The 14847-nt window shown below is 47.7% G+C and overlaps 1 protein-coding gene across 3 annotated transcripts in view; it reads left to right on the top strand.

The window, feature by feature from the left end:
• The window catches only part of LOC115124221 (integrin alpha-V-like), a 101464-nt gene that overhangs the window by 13143 nt on the left and 73474 nt on the right, over positions 1 to 14847 (top strand). For all 3 annotated transcript variants that reach the window (XM_065016180.1, XM_065016174.1, XM_065016187.1), the window contains exons 7-12: positions 621 to 743; positions 2811 to 2855; positions 5056 to 5099; positions 5319 to 5375; positions 11005 to 11057; positions 14496 to 14701. In XM_065016180.1, the coding sequence (XP_064872252.1) occupies positions 621 to 743; positions 2811 to 2855; positions 5056 to 5099; positions 5319 to 5375; positions 11005 to 11057; positions 14496 to 14701 (528 nt within the window). The remainder of the gene's footprint in view (positions 1 to 620; positions 744 to 2810; positions 2856 to 5055; positions 5100 to 5318; positions 5376 to 11004; positions 11058 to 14495; positions 14702 to 14847) is intronic.

Below are 14847 nucleotides of genomic sequence, written 5' to 3'. Positions count from 1 at the left end.
GAACATCTATTCAACCTCTCACCCCTCCCTAGTCAGCTGATCCCTACCATTCTGGAACATCTATTCAACCTCTCACCCCTCCCTAGTCAGCTGATCCCTACCATTCTGGGACATCTATTCAACCTCTCACCCCTCCCTAGTCAGCTGATCCCTACCATTCTGGGACATCTATTCAACCTCTCACCCCTCCCTAGTCAGCTGATCCCTACCATTCTGGAACATCTATTCAACCTCTCACCCCTCCCTAGTCAACTGATCCCTACCATTCTGGGACATCTATTCAACCTCTCACCCCTCCCTAGTCAACTGATCCCTACCATTCTGGGACATCTATTCAACCTCTCGCCCCTCCCTAGTCAACTGATCCCTACCATTCTGGGACATCTATTCAACCTCTCACCCCTCCCTAGTCAACTGATCCCTACCATTCTGGGACATCTATTCAACCTCTCACCCCTCCCTAGTCAACTGATCCCTACCATTCTGGGACATCTATTCAACCTCTCACCCCTCCCTAGTCAGCTGATCCCTACGAACCATTTCTGTCACTGCCTCTTGGTTTTTATTAGAAACGAGGCAGTCGATGTCAACAATGTTCTGCTGTATGTTCATTTCCACAGGTCAGCTGATCAGCGACGACATCTCTGAGATCATCGCCCGGTTCAACAACAACTACTACACTCCTTACAGTAACCAGCTGACCACCAAGTCTGCCAGCGCTCAGTATGATGACAGTTATTTAGGTAAATCCTATTTTTGGCTGAGTCCCAAATGGCACCTGATCTAATATGTAGGGCACTATATAGGGTATAGGGTGCCCTATGGGCTCTGGTCTAAATAGGGTTCTGGTCTATAGTAGTGCACTATATACGGAATAGGGCTCTGGTCTATAGTAGTGCACTATATAGGGAATAGGGCTCTGGTCTAAAGTAGTGCACTATATAGTGCTCTGGTCTAAAGTAGTGCACTATATAGGGAATAGGGCTCTGGTCTATAGTAGTGCACTATATAGGGAATAGGGGTCTGGTCTAAAGTAGTACACAATATAGGGAATAGGGCTCTGGTCTAAAGTAGTGCACTATATAGGGAATAGGGCTCTGGTCTATAGTAGTGCACTATATAGGGAATAGGGCTCTGGTCTGAAGTAGTGCACTATATAGGGAATAGGGCTCTGGTCTGAAGTAGTGCACTATATAGGGAATAGGGCTCTGTTCTATAGTAGTGCACTCTATAGGGAATAGGGCTCTGGTCTATAGTAGTGCACTATATAGGGAATATGGTGCCATAGGGCTCTGGTCAATAGTAGTGCACTATATAGGGAATAGGGCTCTGTTCTATAGTAGTGCACTATATACGGAATAGGGTTCTGGTCTATAGTAGTGCACTATATACGGAATAGGGCTCTGGTCTATAGTAGTGCACTATATAGGGAATAGGGCTCTGGTCTATAGTAGTGCACTATATAGGGAATAGGGTGCCATTTGGGATGCATTGTCTGGTAAAATCTGTTTTGTTCACTTTGTTCTGAAGTGGTGTTTTTAAAGGGGCAATCTGAAGTTGAAACAACGTGTGCTCCCTGCCACTTTTTAGATAAAAAGCTGATGGATGGGAAAGAAACCACTCTCAATGTGGTTACTAGACAGATCTATGGATGTGTTGCCGATGTGAAATGGCTAGCTAGTTAGCGGTGGTGCAGGTGTAACGGATGTGAAATGGCTAGCTAGTTAGCGGTGGTGCAGGTGTAACGGATGTGAAATGGCTAGCTCAGTTAGCGGTGGTGCTGGTGTAACGGATGTGAAATGGCTAGCTCAGTTAGCGGTGGTGCAGGTGTAACGGATGTGAAACGGCTAGCTAGTTAGCGGTGGTGCTGATGTAACGGATGTGAAACGGCTAGCTCAGTTAGCGGTGGTGCAGGTGTAACGGATGTGAAATGGCTAGCTCAGTTAGCGGTGGTGCAGGTGTAACGGATGTGAAACGGCTAGCTCAGTTAGCGGTGGTGCAGGTGTAACGGATGTGAAACGGCTAGCTCAGTTAGCGGTGGTGCAGCGCTAAATAGCGTTTCAGTCGGTGACGTCACTCGCTCTGAGACCTTGGAAGTAGTGGTTCCCCCTTTGCTCTGCAAAGGGCCGCGGCTTTTTGTGGAGCGATGGGTAACGATGCTTCGAGGGGTGACTGTTGTTGATGTGTGCAGGGGGTCCCTGGTTCGAGCCCAGGTATGGGCGCAGGGGGTCCCTGGTTCGAGCCCAGGTAGGGACGAGGAGAGGGACGGAAGCTATACTGTTACAGATGCCTGGACGGACCATCCATGATCTCAACGTTACAGTTTGAAACATGTTTACACGCTATAGGTCGTTATCAATAAATTGGCACCAAAAAGGAGCAGAGTGTTCAATGTGGCTCCGCTAAAACCACTGTCAACTAAAGGCCCTGAACTCTACTGGCATCATTTAAAGGCCCTGAACTCTGCTGGCATCATTTAAAGGTCCTGAACTCTGCTGGCATCATTTAAAGGTCCTGAACTCTGCTGGCATCATTTAAAGGTCCTGAACTCTGCTGGCATCATTTAAAGGTCCTGAACTCTGCTGGCATCATTTAAAGGTCCTGCACTCTGCTGGCATCATTTAAAGGTCCTGAACTCTGCTGGCATCATTTAAAGGTCCTGAACTCTGCTGGCATCATTTAAAGGTCCTGAACTCTACTGGCATCATTTAAAGGTCCTGAACTCTACTGGCATCATTTAAAGGTCCTGAACTCTGCTGGCATCATTTCTTTTAGTTTTTAAACTCATTCAAATGTTTTTTTACTTTCAGGTTACTCTGTGACCGTCGGAGACTTCAATGAGGATGGAGAAGATGGTATGACTTGCCCTTATTATCCTATCGCTATGGTCCTATCGCTATGGTCCTATCACTATGGTCCTATCACTTATTATCCTATCGCTATGGTCCTATCACTGTGGTCCTATCACTATGGTCCCATCACTGTGGTCCTATCCCTTATTGTCCTATCACTATGGTCCCCTCCCCTATTGTCCTATCACTGTGGTCCTATCCCTTATTGTCCTGTCACTATGGTCCTATCACTATGGTCCTATCACTTATTATCATATCGCTATGGTCCTATCGCTGTGGTCCTATCACTATGGCCCTATCACTGTGGTCCTATCACTATGGTCCTATCACTATGGTCCTATCCCTTATTATCCTATCGCTATGGTCCTATCCCTTATTATCCTATCACTATGGTCCTATCACTATGGTCCTATCACTATGGTCCTATCACTATGGTCCTATCGCTGTGGTCCTATCACTATGGTCCTATCACTATGGTCCTATCACTATGGTCCTATCACTATGGTCCTATCCCTTATTATCCTATCGCTGTGGTCCTATCACTGTGGTCCTATCACTATGGTCCTATCACTATGGTCCTATCACTATGGTCCTATCCCTTATTATCCTATCGCTATGGTCCTATCCCTTATTATCCTATCACTATGGTCCTATCACTATGGTCCTATCACTATGGTCCTATCACTATGGTCCTATATCTATGGTCCTATCACTATGGTCCTATCCCTTATTATCCTATCGCTGTGGTCCTATCACTGTGGTCCTATCACTATGGTCCTATCCCTTATTATCCTATCGCTATGGTCCTATCCCTTATTATCCTATCACTATGGTCCTATCACTATGGTCCTATCACTATGGTCCTATCACTATGGTCCTATATCTATGGTCCTATCACTATGGTCCTATCACTATGGTCCTATCGCTGTGGTCCTATCACTATGGCCCTATCACTTATTATCCTATCGCTGTGGTCCTATCACTGTGGTCCTATCACTATGGTCCTATCACTATGGTCCTATCCCTTATTATCCTATCACTATGGTCCTATCACTATGGTCCTATCACTATGTTCCTATCACTATGGTCCTATCGCTGTGGTCCTATCACTGTGGTCCTATCACTATGGTCCTATCCCTTATTATCCTATCGCTATGGTCCTATCCCTTATTATCCTATCACTATGGTCCTATCACTATGGTCCTATCACTATGGTCCTATCGCTGTGGTCCTATCACTGTGGTCCTATCACTATGGTCCTATCCCTTATTATCCTATCGCTATGGTCCTATCCCTTATTATCCTATCACTGTGGTCCTATCACTATGGTCCTATCACTATGGTCCTATCCCTTATTATCCTATCACTATGGTCCTATCCCTTATTATCCTATCGCTATGGTCCTATCCCTTATTATCCTATCACTATGGTCCTATCCCTTATTATCCTATCACTATGGTCCTATCACTATGGTCCTATCACTATGGTCCTTTATCTATGGTCCTATCACTGTGGTCCTATCGCTTATTATCATATCACTGTGGTCCTATCCCTTATTATCCTATCACTATGGTCCTATCCCTTATTATCCTATCGCTATGGTCCCATCCCTTATTGTCCTATCACTATGGTCCTATCACTATGGTCCTATCACTATGGTCCTATCTATGGTCCTATACTGTCCTATCACCATGGTCCTATCACCGTGGTCCTATCACTATGGTCCTATCACTTATTATCCTATCACTATGGTCCAATTACTTATTGTCATATCACTATGGTCCTATCACTATGGTCCCCTCCCCTATTGTCCTATCACTATGGTCCCCTCCCTTATTGGCCAATCACTATGGCCCCCTCCCCTATTGGCCTATCACAATGGCCCATGCCTTATTGGCCTATCACTATGGTCCCCTCCCTTCTTGGCCTATCACTATGGCCCCATGCCTTATTGGCCTATCACTATGGTCCCCTCCCTTCTTGGCCTATCACTATGGCCCCATGCCTTATTATCCTATCACTATGGTCCTATCACTATGGCCCCATGCCTTATTATCCTATCACTATGGTCCCCTCCCTTATTATCCTATCACTATGGCCCATGCCTTATGGTCCTATCCCTTATGGTCTATATAGAACATCTCCATGGTGATCTCATTCTAACACTGAAGGTGATTTCTGTTTTTCCTGTTCTGTTGTACAGACTATGTTACTGGGGTACCCAGGGGAGACAAAGCTCTGGGCTACGTAAGTATTATGAGCTTATAGATACAAGCCCTATAGAACTAGCCTTCATTTAACCTTCATTCATCCTGTCCTAGGATGTGTGCTGTCGTCAGCTGTCAGCACACACAGACTGGATGACCAGGCTAACTACTATTATTATTATGTAGAGCGTACATCTGGGTAGAAAATCAAACTCAGTCAGTTAAATGGAGTCTGTTATTTTTTGTTGTCGCCATGTAGGTGAACATCTTCAATGGGAGGAACATGGAGTCAATGCTGAATTTCACAGGAACGCAGGTAAGTTATGGCAGTGGTCTTACTGTGTCAAAGTGGTCAAACACGGTATCTATATTCCCCTCCAGGGCACAATGTTTCCACAATGTTAGCCAATCCCGTCATAAGGGGATGCTAGTCTCCTCTCACAGCCGCTGTACGAGGCTGTGGAAGGTGAGCGAGACCAAAGAGATGCCTGGTCGTATCTCGTCCACAGTGGGCCGCTGTGGAAGGTGAGCGAGACCAAAGAGATGCCTGGAAGTCCATCTAACAAACCACAGTGGACCGCTGCAGCATGAGGCTGTGGAAGGTGAGCAGGCTAAGACCAAAGAGATGCCTGGTCGAAAATCAAACTCGCGTCCACAGTGGACCGCTATATGAGGCTGTGGAAGGTGAGCGACACCAAAGAGATGCCTGGTCGTATCTCGTCCACAGTGGACCGCTGTATGAGGCTGCGGAAGGTGAGCGAGACCAAAGAGATGCCTGGTCGTATCTCGTCCACAGTGGACCGCTGTATGAGGCTGTGGAAGATGAGCGACACCAAAGAGATGCCTGGTCGTATCTCGTCCACAGTGGACCGCTGTATGAGGCTGCGGAAGGTGAGCGAGACCAAAGAGATGCCTGGTCGTATCTCGTCCACAGTGGACCGCTGTATGAGGCTGTGGAAGGTGAGCGAGACCAAAGAGATGCCTGGTCGTATCGCGTCCACAGTGGACCGCTATATGAGGCTGTGGAAGGTGAGCGAGACCAAAGAGATGCCTGGTCGTATCGCGTCCACAGTGGACCGCTGTATGAGGCTGTGGAAGATGAGCGAGACCAAAGAGATGCCTGGTCGTATCTCGTCCACAGTGGACCGCTGTATGAGGCTGCGGAAGATGAGCGAGACCAAAGAGATGCCTGGTCGTATCTCGTCCACAGTGGACCCTGTATGAGGCTGTGGAAGGTGAGCGAGACCAAAGAGATGCCTGGTCGTATCGCGTCCACAGTGGACCGCTATATGAGGCTGTGGAAGGTGAGCGAGACCAAAGAGATGCCTGGTCGTATCGCGTCCACAGTGGACCGCTGTATGAGGCTGCGGAAGATGAGCGAGACCAAAGAGATGCCTGGTCGTATCGCGTCCACAGTGGACCGCTGTATGAGGCTGCGGAAGATGAGCGAGACCAAAGAGATGCCTGGTCGTATCGCGTCCACAGTGGACCGCTGTGGAAGGTGAGCGAGACCAAAGAGATGCCTGGTCGTATCTCGTCCACAGTGGACCGCTGTATGAGGCTGTGGAAGGTGAGCGAGACCAAAGAGATGCCTGGTCGTATCGCGTCCACAGTGGACCGCTGTATGAGGCTGCGGAAGGTGAGCGAGACCAAAGAGATGCCTGGTCGTATCGCGTCCACAGTGGACCGCTGTATGAGGCTGCGGAAGGTGAGCGAGACCAAAGAGATGCCTGGTCGTATCGCGTCCACAGTGGGCCGCTGTATGAGGCTGCGGAAGATGAGCGAGACCAAAGAGATGCCTGGTCGTATCGCGTCCACAGTGGGCCGCTGTGGAAGGTGAGCGAGACCAAAGAGATGCCTGGTCGTATCGCGTCCACAGTGGACCGCTGTATGAGGCTGCGGAAGATGAGCGAGACCAAAGAGATGCCTGGTCGTATCTCGTCCACAGTGGACCGCTGTATGAGGCTGCGGAAGATGAGCGAGACCAAAGAGATGCCTGGTCGTATCGCGTCCACAGTGGACCGCTGTGGAAGGTGAGCGAGACCAAAGAGATGCCTGGTCGTATCGCGTCCACAGTGGACCGCTGTATGAGGCTGCGGAAGATGAGCGAGACCAAAGAGATGCCTGGTCGTATCTCGTCCACAGTGGACCGCTGTATGAGGCTGCGGAAGATGAGCGAGACCAAAGAGATGCCTGGTCGTATCGCGTCCACAGTGGACCGCTGTATGAGGCTGCGGAAGGTGAGCGAGACCAAAGAGATGCCTGGTCGTATCGCGTCCACAGTGGACCGCTGTATGAGGCTGCGGAAGGTGAGCGAGACCAAAGAGATGCCTGGTCGTATCGCGTCCACAGTGGACCGCTGTGGAAGGTGAGCGAGACCAAAGAGATGCCTGGTCGTATCTCGTCCACAGTGGACCGCTGTATGAGGCTGTGGAAGGTGAGCGAGACCAAAGAGATGCCTGGTCGTATCGCGTCCACAGTGGACCGCTGTATGAGGCTGCGGAAGGTGAGCGAGACCAAAGAGATGCCTGGTCGTATCGCGTCCACAGTGGACCGCTGTATGAGGCTGCGGAAGGTGAGCGAGACCAAAGAGATGCCTGGTCGTATCGCGTCCACAGTGGACCGCTGTGGAAGGTGAGCGAGACCAAAGAGATGCCTGGTCGTATCGCGTCCACAGTGGGCCGCTGTGGAAGGTGAGCGAGACCAAAGAGATGCCTGGTCGTATCGCGTCCACAGTGGACCGCTGTATGAGGCTGCGGAAGGTGAGCGAGACCAAAGAGATGCCTGGTCGTATCGCGTCCACAGTGGACCGCTGTATGAGGCTGCGGAAGGTGAGCGAGACCAAAGAGATGCCTGGTCGTATCGCGTCCACAGTGGACCGCTGTATGAGGCTGCGGAAGGTGAGCGAGACCAAAGAGATGCCTGGTCGTATCGCGTCCACAGTGGACCGCTGTATGAGGCTGCGGAAGGTGAGCGAGACCAAAGAGATGCCTGGTCGTATCGCGTCCACAGTGGACCGCTGTATGAGGCTGTGGAAGGTGAGCGAGACCAAAGAGATGCCTGGTCGTATCGCGTCCACAGTGGACCGCTGTATGAGGCTGCGGAAGGTGAGCGAGACCAAAGAGATGCCTGGTCGTATCGCGTCCACAGTGGACCGCTGTATGAGGCTGCGGAAGGTGAGCGAGACCAAAGAGATGCCTGGTCGTATCGCGTCCACAGTGGACCGCTGTATGAGGCTGCGGAAGGTGAGCGAGACCAAAGAGATGCCTGGTCGTATCGCGTCCACAGTGGGCCGCTGTGGAAGGTGAGCGAGACCAAAGAGATGCCTGGTCGTATCGCGTCCACAGTGGACCGCTGTATGAGGCTGCGGAAGGTGAGCGAGACCAAAGAGATGCCTGGTCGTATCGCGTCCACAGTGGACCGCTGTATGAGGCTGCGGAAGGTGAGCGAGACCAAAGAGATGCCTGGTCGTATCGCGTCCACAGTGGGCCGCTGTGGAAGGTGAGCGAGACCAAAGAGGCTGCGGAAGGTGAGCGAGACCAAAGAGATGCCTGGTCGTATCGCGTCCACAGTGGACCGCTGTATGAGGCTGCGGAAGGTGAGCGAGACCAAAGAGATGCCTGGTCGTATCGCGTCCACAGTGGACCGCTGTATGAGGCTGCGGAAGGTGAGCGAGACCAAAGAGATGCCTGGTCGTATCGCGTCCACAGTGGACCGCTGTGGAAGGTGAGCGAGACCAAAGAGATGCCTGGTCGTATCGCGTCCACAGTGGACCGCTGTGGAAGGTGAGCGAGACCAAAGAGATGCCTGGTCGTATCGCGTCCACAGTGGGCCGCTGTCAAGTTACTGCCCTGCAGCTTGTCCTTTTTTTAAACAGCAAAAAAGTCACACTAATTTAGTAATCAGAGCTGATAAAGCGCGAGAGGAAGGAAGAGAGGGTGCCGCTCTAGCGAGGGGACTGTACTGTGAGCGAATGTCGCAGGGAGGAGTGAGAGACGACAACCAACCGAGCCCGACTCCGCGCTAGAATAGACTTAATAGCTGCCATATCGCTATAGTTATTCATCATCCAAAATGATTACGTAGGACCATAGCACTGCTTCCTGTCCCTCTGCGGACACCAACGTCATCCTGTTATTTGTTATTGAGCCCCGAGTTCACATCTGGAAGCTATTCACAGCACTGGAAGAAGAAGAAAGATGTCAAAGCTGAGGAGTGGAGAGGAGAAAGAAAGGATGAGAGAGCAGAGAAGAACTCTGGCTACAGCTGGTTAACCTCGAGATGTGGAGATCAACGCCACTGAGCTCTCTGACTGGCTACAGCCGGTTAACCTCGAGATGTGGAGATCAACGCCACTGAGCTCTCTGACTGGCTACCAGCTAGTTACGCTAGCAGGCTAGGCTAACCTCGAGATGTGGAGATCAACGCCACTGAGCTCTCTGACTGGCTACAGCTGGTTAACCTCGAGATGTGGAGATCACACCGCTGAGCTCTCTGACTGGCTACAGCTGGTTAACCTCGAGATGTGGAGATCAACGCCACTGAGCTCTCTGACTGGCTACCAGCTAGTTACACTAGCTAACGTTAGCAGGCTAGGCTAACCTCGAGATGTGGAGATCACCGCCACTGAGCTCTCTGACTGGCTACAGCTGGTTAACCTCGAGATGTGGAGATCAACGCCACTGAGCTCTCTGACTGGCTACAGCTGGTTAACCTCGAGATGTGGAGATCACACCGCTGAGCTCTCTCACTGGCTACCAGCTAGTTACGCTAGCAGGCTAGGCTAACCTCGAGATGTGGAGATCAACGCCACTGAGCTCTCTGACTGGCTACCAGCTAGTTACGCTAGCTAACGTTAGCAGGCTAGGCTAATTGAAGCTGTATGTGCTTTCTCCTACATTTAAAAAAATAAATAAAATGTTTTACCTTTTAAAAAATAAATAAAATGTTTTACCTTTTATTTAACTAGGCAAGTCAGTTAAGAATAAATTCTTATTTTCAATGACGGCCTAGGAACCGTTACAAAGAACAATATCTCCATTCAGACAATTTAGTACCAGCCTACCTGTTGGCTCTTGGTTATTGTGGCCTGTTCCTTCTCCTTTTTAATTCTGTCCTTTTAATTCCATCTTCCATTGATTTGAGATATCTCCTATCTTTTGCTACACGCGATGCTGAGGCTCTATGACTGTAGTCTATTACCGCTTTGATGACTCGGACACTCTCGGGTATTCTGGTACAGGTTGATCCAAGAAGACCTGTAAGTCACAGTGTTGAGTCTTTTCAGGAATACGACCTCTCTGTCTCTGTCTCTGTCTCTCTCTCGCTCTCTCACTCACAGTTTCATGGTTTACGTGGAGAACAGAGAAGAAGAGTCTGGAGATGTATAGGCTGTTAACGTGTGTGTGTGCCGACTCCGAGCCAACAGGACGGTAGAAATGCTGAAACAATTGATATGCTTTTCGTTTTTGAGCGTTCCTCCTGGAATCCACCCACCTACACAGAGACATACGGAGAAGAACTCTGATATACCACCTACTCTCTTTGTGTTGCTTTGTAGCTAGTTCTGCTTTGGATGCACTCATCATTTGTAGACTCACTGTTCTGTATACATGATGTGAGCTCGAAGGAATCTGTCCCTGTAACCGATGTGAAACGGCTAGCTAGCGTAGCGGGCGGGGGCGGCACTAATAGCGTTTCAATCGGTGACGTCACTCGCTCCGAGGACCTTGGAAGTAGTTGTTCCCCTTTGCTCTGCAAGGGCCGCGGCAAGAGGGTCCCTGGTTCGAGCCCGGGTAGGGGCGAGGAGATGAGACGGATGCTAAACTGTTATATATGGAACTGTGGTAATCCATGTTTCGATCCTGACGGTGGACTCTATGGAGAAATAGTGAGTAGGCTACACGATCTCTGGAAGATCTCATTGTATTTCTCTGTTTCCTCAGATGGCTGCCTACTTTGGCCATTCAGTGGCAGCAACCGACCTCAATAATGATGGGTAAGCAATGATGTTTATGAAAAACTGGTTGTTTGGATGCTGATTGGACGAGCAGCAATCCAAGCCGGGCTGTATTTGCCGTCACAGACACACCTATATGGCTGTACAGCGGGGGTTAATATAAGCCTAGCATTTAGTTTGGTACAGTGGGGGTTAATATAAACCTATCATTTAGTTTGGTACAGTGGGGGTTAATATAAGCATTTAGTTTGGTACAGCGGGGGTTAATATAAGCATTTAGTTTGGTACAGCGGGGGTTAATATAAGCATTTAGTTTGGTACAGCGGGGGTTAATATAAACATTTAGTTTGGTACAGCGGGGGTTAATATAAGCATTTAGTTTGGTACAGTGGGGGTTAATATAAGCATTTAGTTTGGTACAGCGGGGGTTAATATAAACATTTAGTTTGGTACAGCGGGGGTTAATATAAACCTAGCATTTAGTTTGGTACAGTGGGGGTTAATATAAACATTTAGTTTGGTACAGCGGGGGTTAATATAAACATTTAGTTTGGTACAGCGGGGCTTAATATAAACCTAGCATTTAGTTTGGTACAGCGGGGGTTAATATAAGCATTTAGTTTGGTACAGCGGGGGTTAATATAAGCATTTAGTTTGGTACAGTGGGGGTTAATATAAGCCTTTAGTTTGGTACAGCGGGGGTTAATATAAACATTTAGTTTGGTACAGCGGGGGTTAATATAAGCATTTAGTTTGGTACAGCGGGGGTTAATATAAGCATTTAGTTTGGTACAGCGGGGGTTAATATAAGCATTTAGTTTGGTACAGCGGGGGTTAATATAAACCTAGCATTTAGTTTGGTACAGCGGGGGTTAATATAAGCATTTAGTTTGATACAGTGGGGGTTAATATAAGCATTTAGTTTGGTACAGCGGGGGTTAATATAAGCATTTAGTTTGGTACAGTGGGGGTTAATATGAGCATTTAGTTTGGTACAGCGGGGGTTAATATAAGCATTTAGTTTGGTACAGCGGGGGTTAATATGAGTCAGGCATTTAGTTCGGTACAGCGGGGGTTAATATAAGCATTTAGTTTGGTACAGTGGGGGTTAATATGAGTCAGGAATTTAGTTCGGTACAGCGGGGGTTAATATAAGCATTTAGTTTGGTACAGCGGGGGTTAATATGAGTCTAGTATTTAGTTTGGTACAGTGGGGGTTAATATAAGCATTTAGTTTGTTACAGCAGGGGTTAATATAAGCATTTAGTTTGGTACAGCGGGGGTTAATATAAGCATTTAGTTTGGTACAGCGGGGGTTAATATGAGTCAGGCATTTAGTTCGGTACAGCGGGGGTTAATATGAGTCAGGCATTTAGTTTGGTACAGCGGGGGTTAATATGAGGATTTAGTTTGGTACAGCAATATGAGCATTTAGTTCGGTACAGCGGGGGTTAATATAAGCATTTAGTTTGGTACAGCGGGGGTTAATATAAACATTTAGTTCGGTACAGCGGGGGTTAATATAAACCTAGCATTTAGTTTGGTACAGCGGGGGTTAATATAAACCTAGCATTTAGTTTGGTACAGCGAGGGTTAATATAAGCATTTAGTTTGGTACAGCGAGGGTTAATATAACCATTTAGTTTGGTACAGTGGGGGTTAATATAAGCATTTAGTTTGGTACAGCGTGGGTTAATATGAGGATTTAGTTTGGTACAGCAATATGAGCATTTAGTTTGGTACAGCGGGGGTTAATATGAGTCAGGCATTTAGTTTGGTACAGCGGGGGTTAATATGAGTCAGGCATTTAGTTCGGTACAGCGGGGGTTAATATAAGCATTTAGTTTGGTACAGCGGGGGTTAATATGAGTCAGGCATTTAGTTCGGTACAGCGGGGGTTAATATAAGCATTTAGTTTGGTACAGCGGGGGTTAATATGAGTCAGGCATTTAGTTCGGTACAGCGGGGGTTAATATGAGTCAGGCATTTAGTTTGGTACAGCGGGGGTTAATATAAGCATTTAGTTTGGTACAGCGGGGGTTAATATGAGTCAGGCATTTAGTTTGGTACAGCGGGGGTTAATATGAGGATTTAGTTTGGTACAGCAATATGAGCATTTAGTTCGGGAACAGCGGGGGTTAATATGAGTCAGGCATTTAGTTTGGTACATGAGGTATTCCCTCCTTGTTTGTCTTTCCCCCCTCTTTATTTCCTAATGAACATAACCCTTCTTCAGGATATTTATTAATGGTAGAGCTTTTAGAAGGGTTGGGATCCGCTCAAGGCATTTAGACTCTAGATATTTATTAATGGTAAAGCTTTTAGAAGGGTTGGGATCCGCTCAAGGCATTTAGACTCTAGATATGTATTAATGGTAAAGCTTTTAGAAGGGTTGGGATCCGCTCAAGGCATTTAGACTCTAGATATTTATTAATGGTAGAGCTTTTAGAAGGGTTGGGATCCACTCAAGGCATTTAGACTCTAGATATTTATTAATGGTAGAGCTTTTAGAAGGGTTGGGATCCGCTCAAGGCATTTAGACTTTCATGTCCTGTTGCAGGGTTAATTTATCTCCAGAAGATGACGGGCCGGTTAATTATCCAGCCGTCATGACTTCACGTCCTCTCCTGAGTCCGGGCTGCTTTCAGATGCAGCTGAAACATGTTGGTTGAATTAGTTACTGTTTTACCATCCATACGTTTTAAATATGATGAATACATATTTACTCACTCTAGATAAATGAACACAGTTGCAGCTGTAATTTCTGGGCTGATTTTAAAAGTAGGTTATGTCATACCATTCATGCTTCAGTTGCAGTGCCAATATCACTTAGGGGACATTTTTGAATATGTTGTGGAGATCAAGTCCATAAACGCCCAAATATTGTACATGGTCAAATGTAAGACAAAAAAACAAAAGAAGAAGAGTTGGTTTCATAAAACAAATGAATTACTATTACTGGACTAAATAAACACTTTAAACGGAGAGTCCATATTGAACATGTTTCGTAGGACAGTGCTAGGCTTAGTCTATGTTCGGGAAACCAGCCCAAAATGTTATTAAAAAGAGGGGGTACTTTATATCCGTCTCTGTCTGAGCCTGAGCATTTAGTTAAAGTACATATCGCTGTGCTATTTTTAGTGCTGCAAAATACCATGAATTAGTAACCTTTTATTTAAACTCAACAAATTCTTATTTACAATGACGGCTTACCCCCCCCCCGGAACAAAACCCAGGACGATGCTGGGACAAGTGTGCGCCAGCCCTATGGGACTCCCAATCACGTCCGGATGTGATACAGCCTGGAATCGAACCAGGGTGTCTTTAGGGTGTGTCTTTAGGGTGTGTCTTTAGGGTGTCTTTAGTGACGCCTCAAGCACTGAGATGCAGTGCCTTTTTACCATGAATTAGTGGTCCACTATTGGAAGTTTGTCTTCTGTTAGTTTAAACCCTAATCATGTCTCTGTCTCTCCTCAGGCTGGTGGATCTGTTTGTAGGGGCCCCTCTGTTCATGGACCGTGGTAGTGATGGGAAGCTGAGGGAGGTGGGCCAGGTGTCTGTGTTCCTGGGGAAAGGAGGCTTCTCCTTCCACACATCCATCACACTGAGTGGGACAGAGATCTACTCACGCTTCGGCAGTTCTATCGCCACACTGGGGGACCTGGATATGGATGGCTTCAACGGTATGTATGAGGCTTCAACGGTATGTATGAGGCTTCAACGGTATGCATGAGGCTTCAACGGTATGTATGAGGCTTCAACGGTATGTATGAGGCTTCAACGGTATGTATGAGGCTTTGAGGCTTCAACGGTATGTATGAGGCTTCAA

The sequence above is a fragment of the Oncorhynchus nerka genome, linkage group LG3 (genome assembly GCF_034236695.1).
Source record: "Oncorhynchus nerka isolate Pitt River linkage group LG3, Oner_Uvic_2.0, whole genome shotgun sequence".
NCBI lineage: Eukaryota > Metazoa > Chordata > Actinopteri > Salmoniformes > Salmonidae > Oncorhynchus > Oncorhynchus nerka.
Note: the sequence above shows the minus strand (reverse complement) of the source record. Positions and strands in the feature narration are given on the sequence as shown.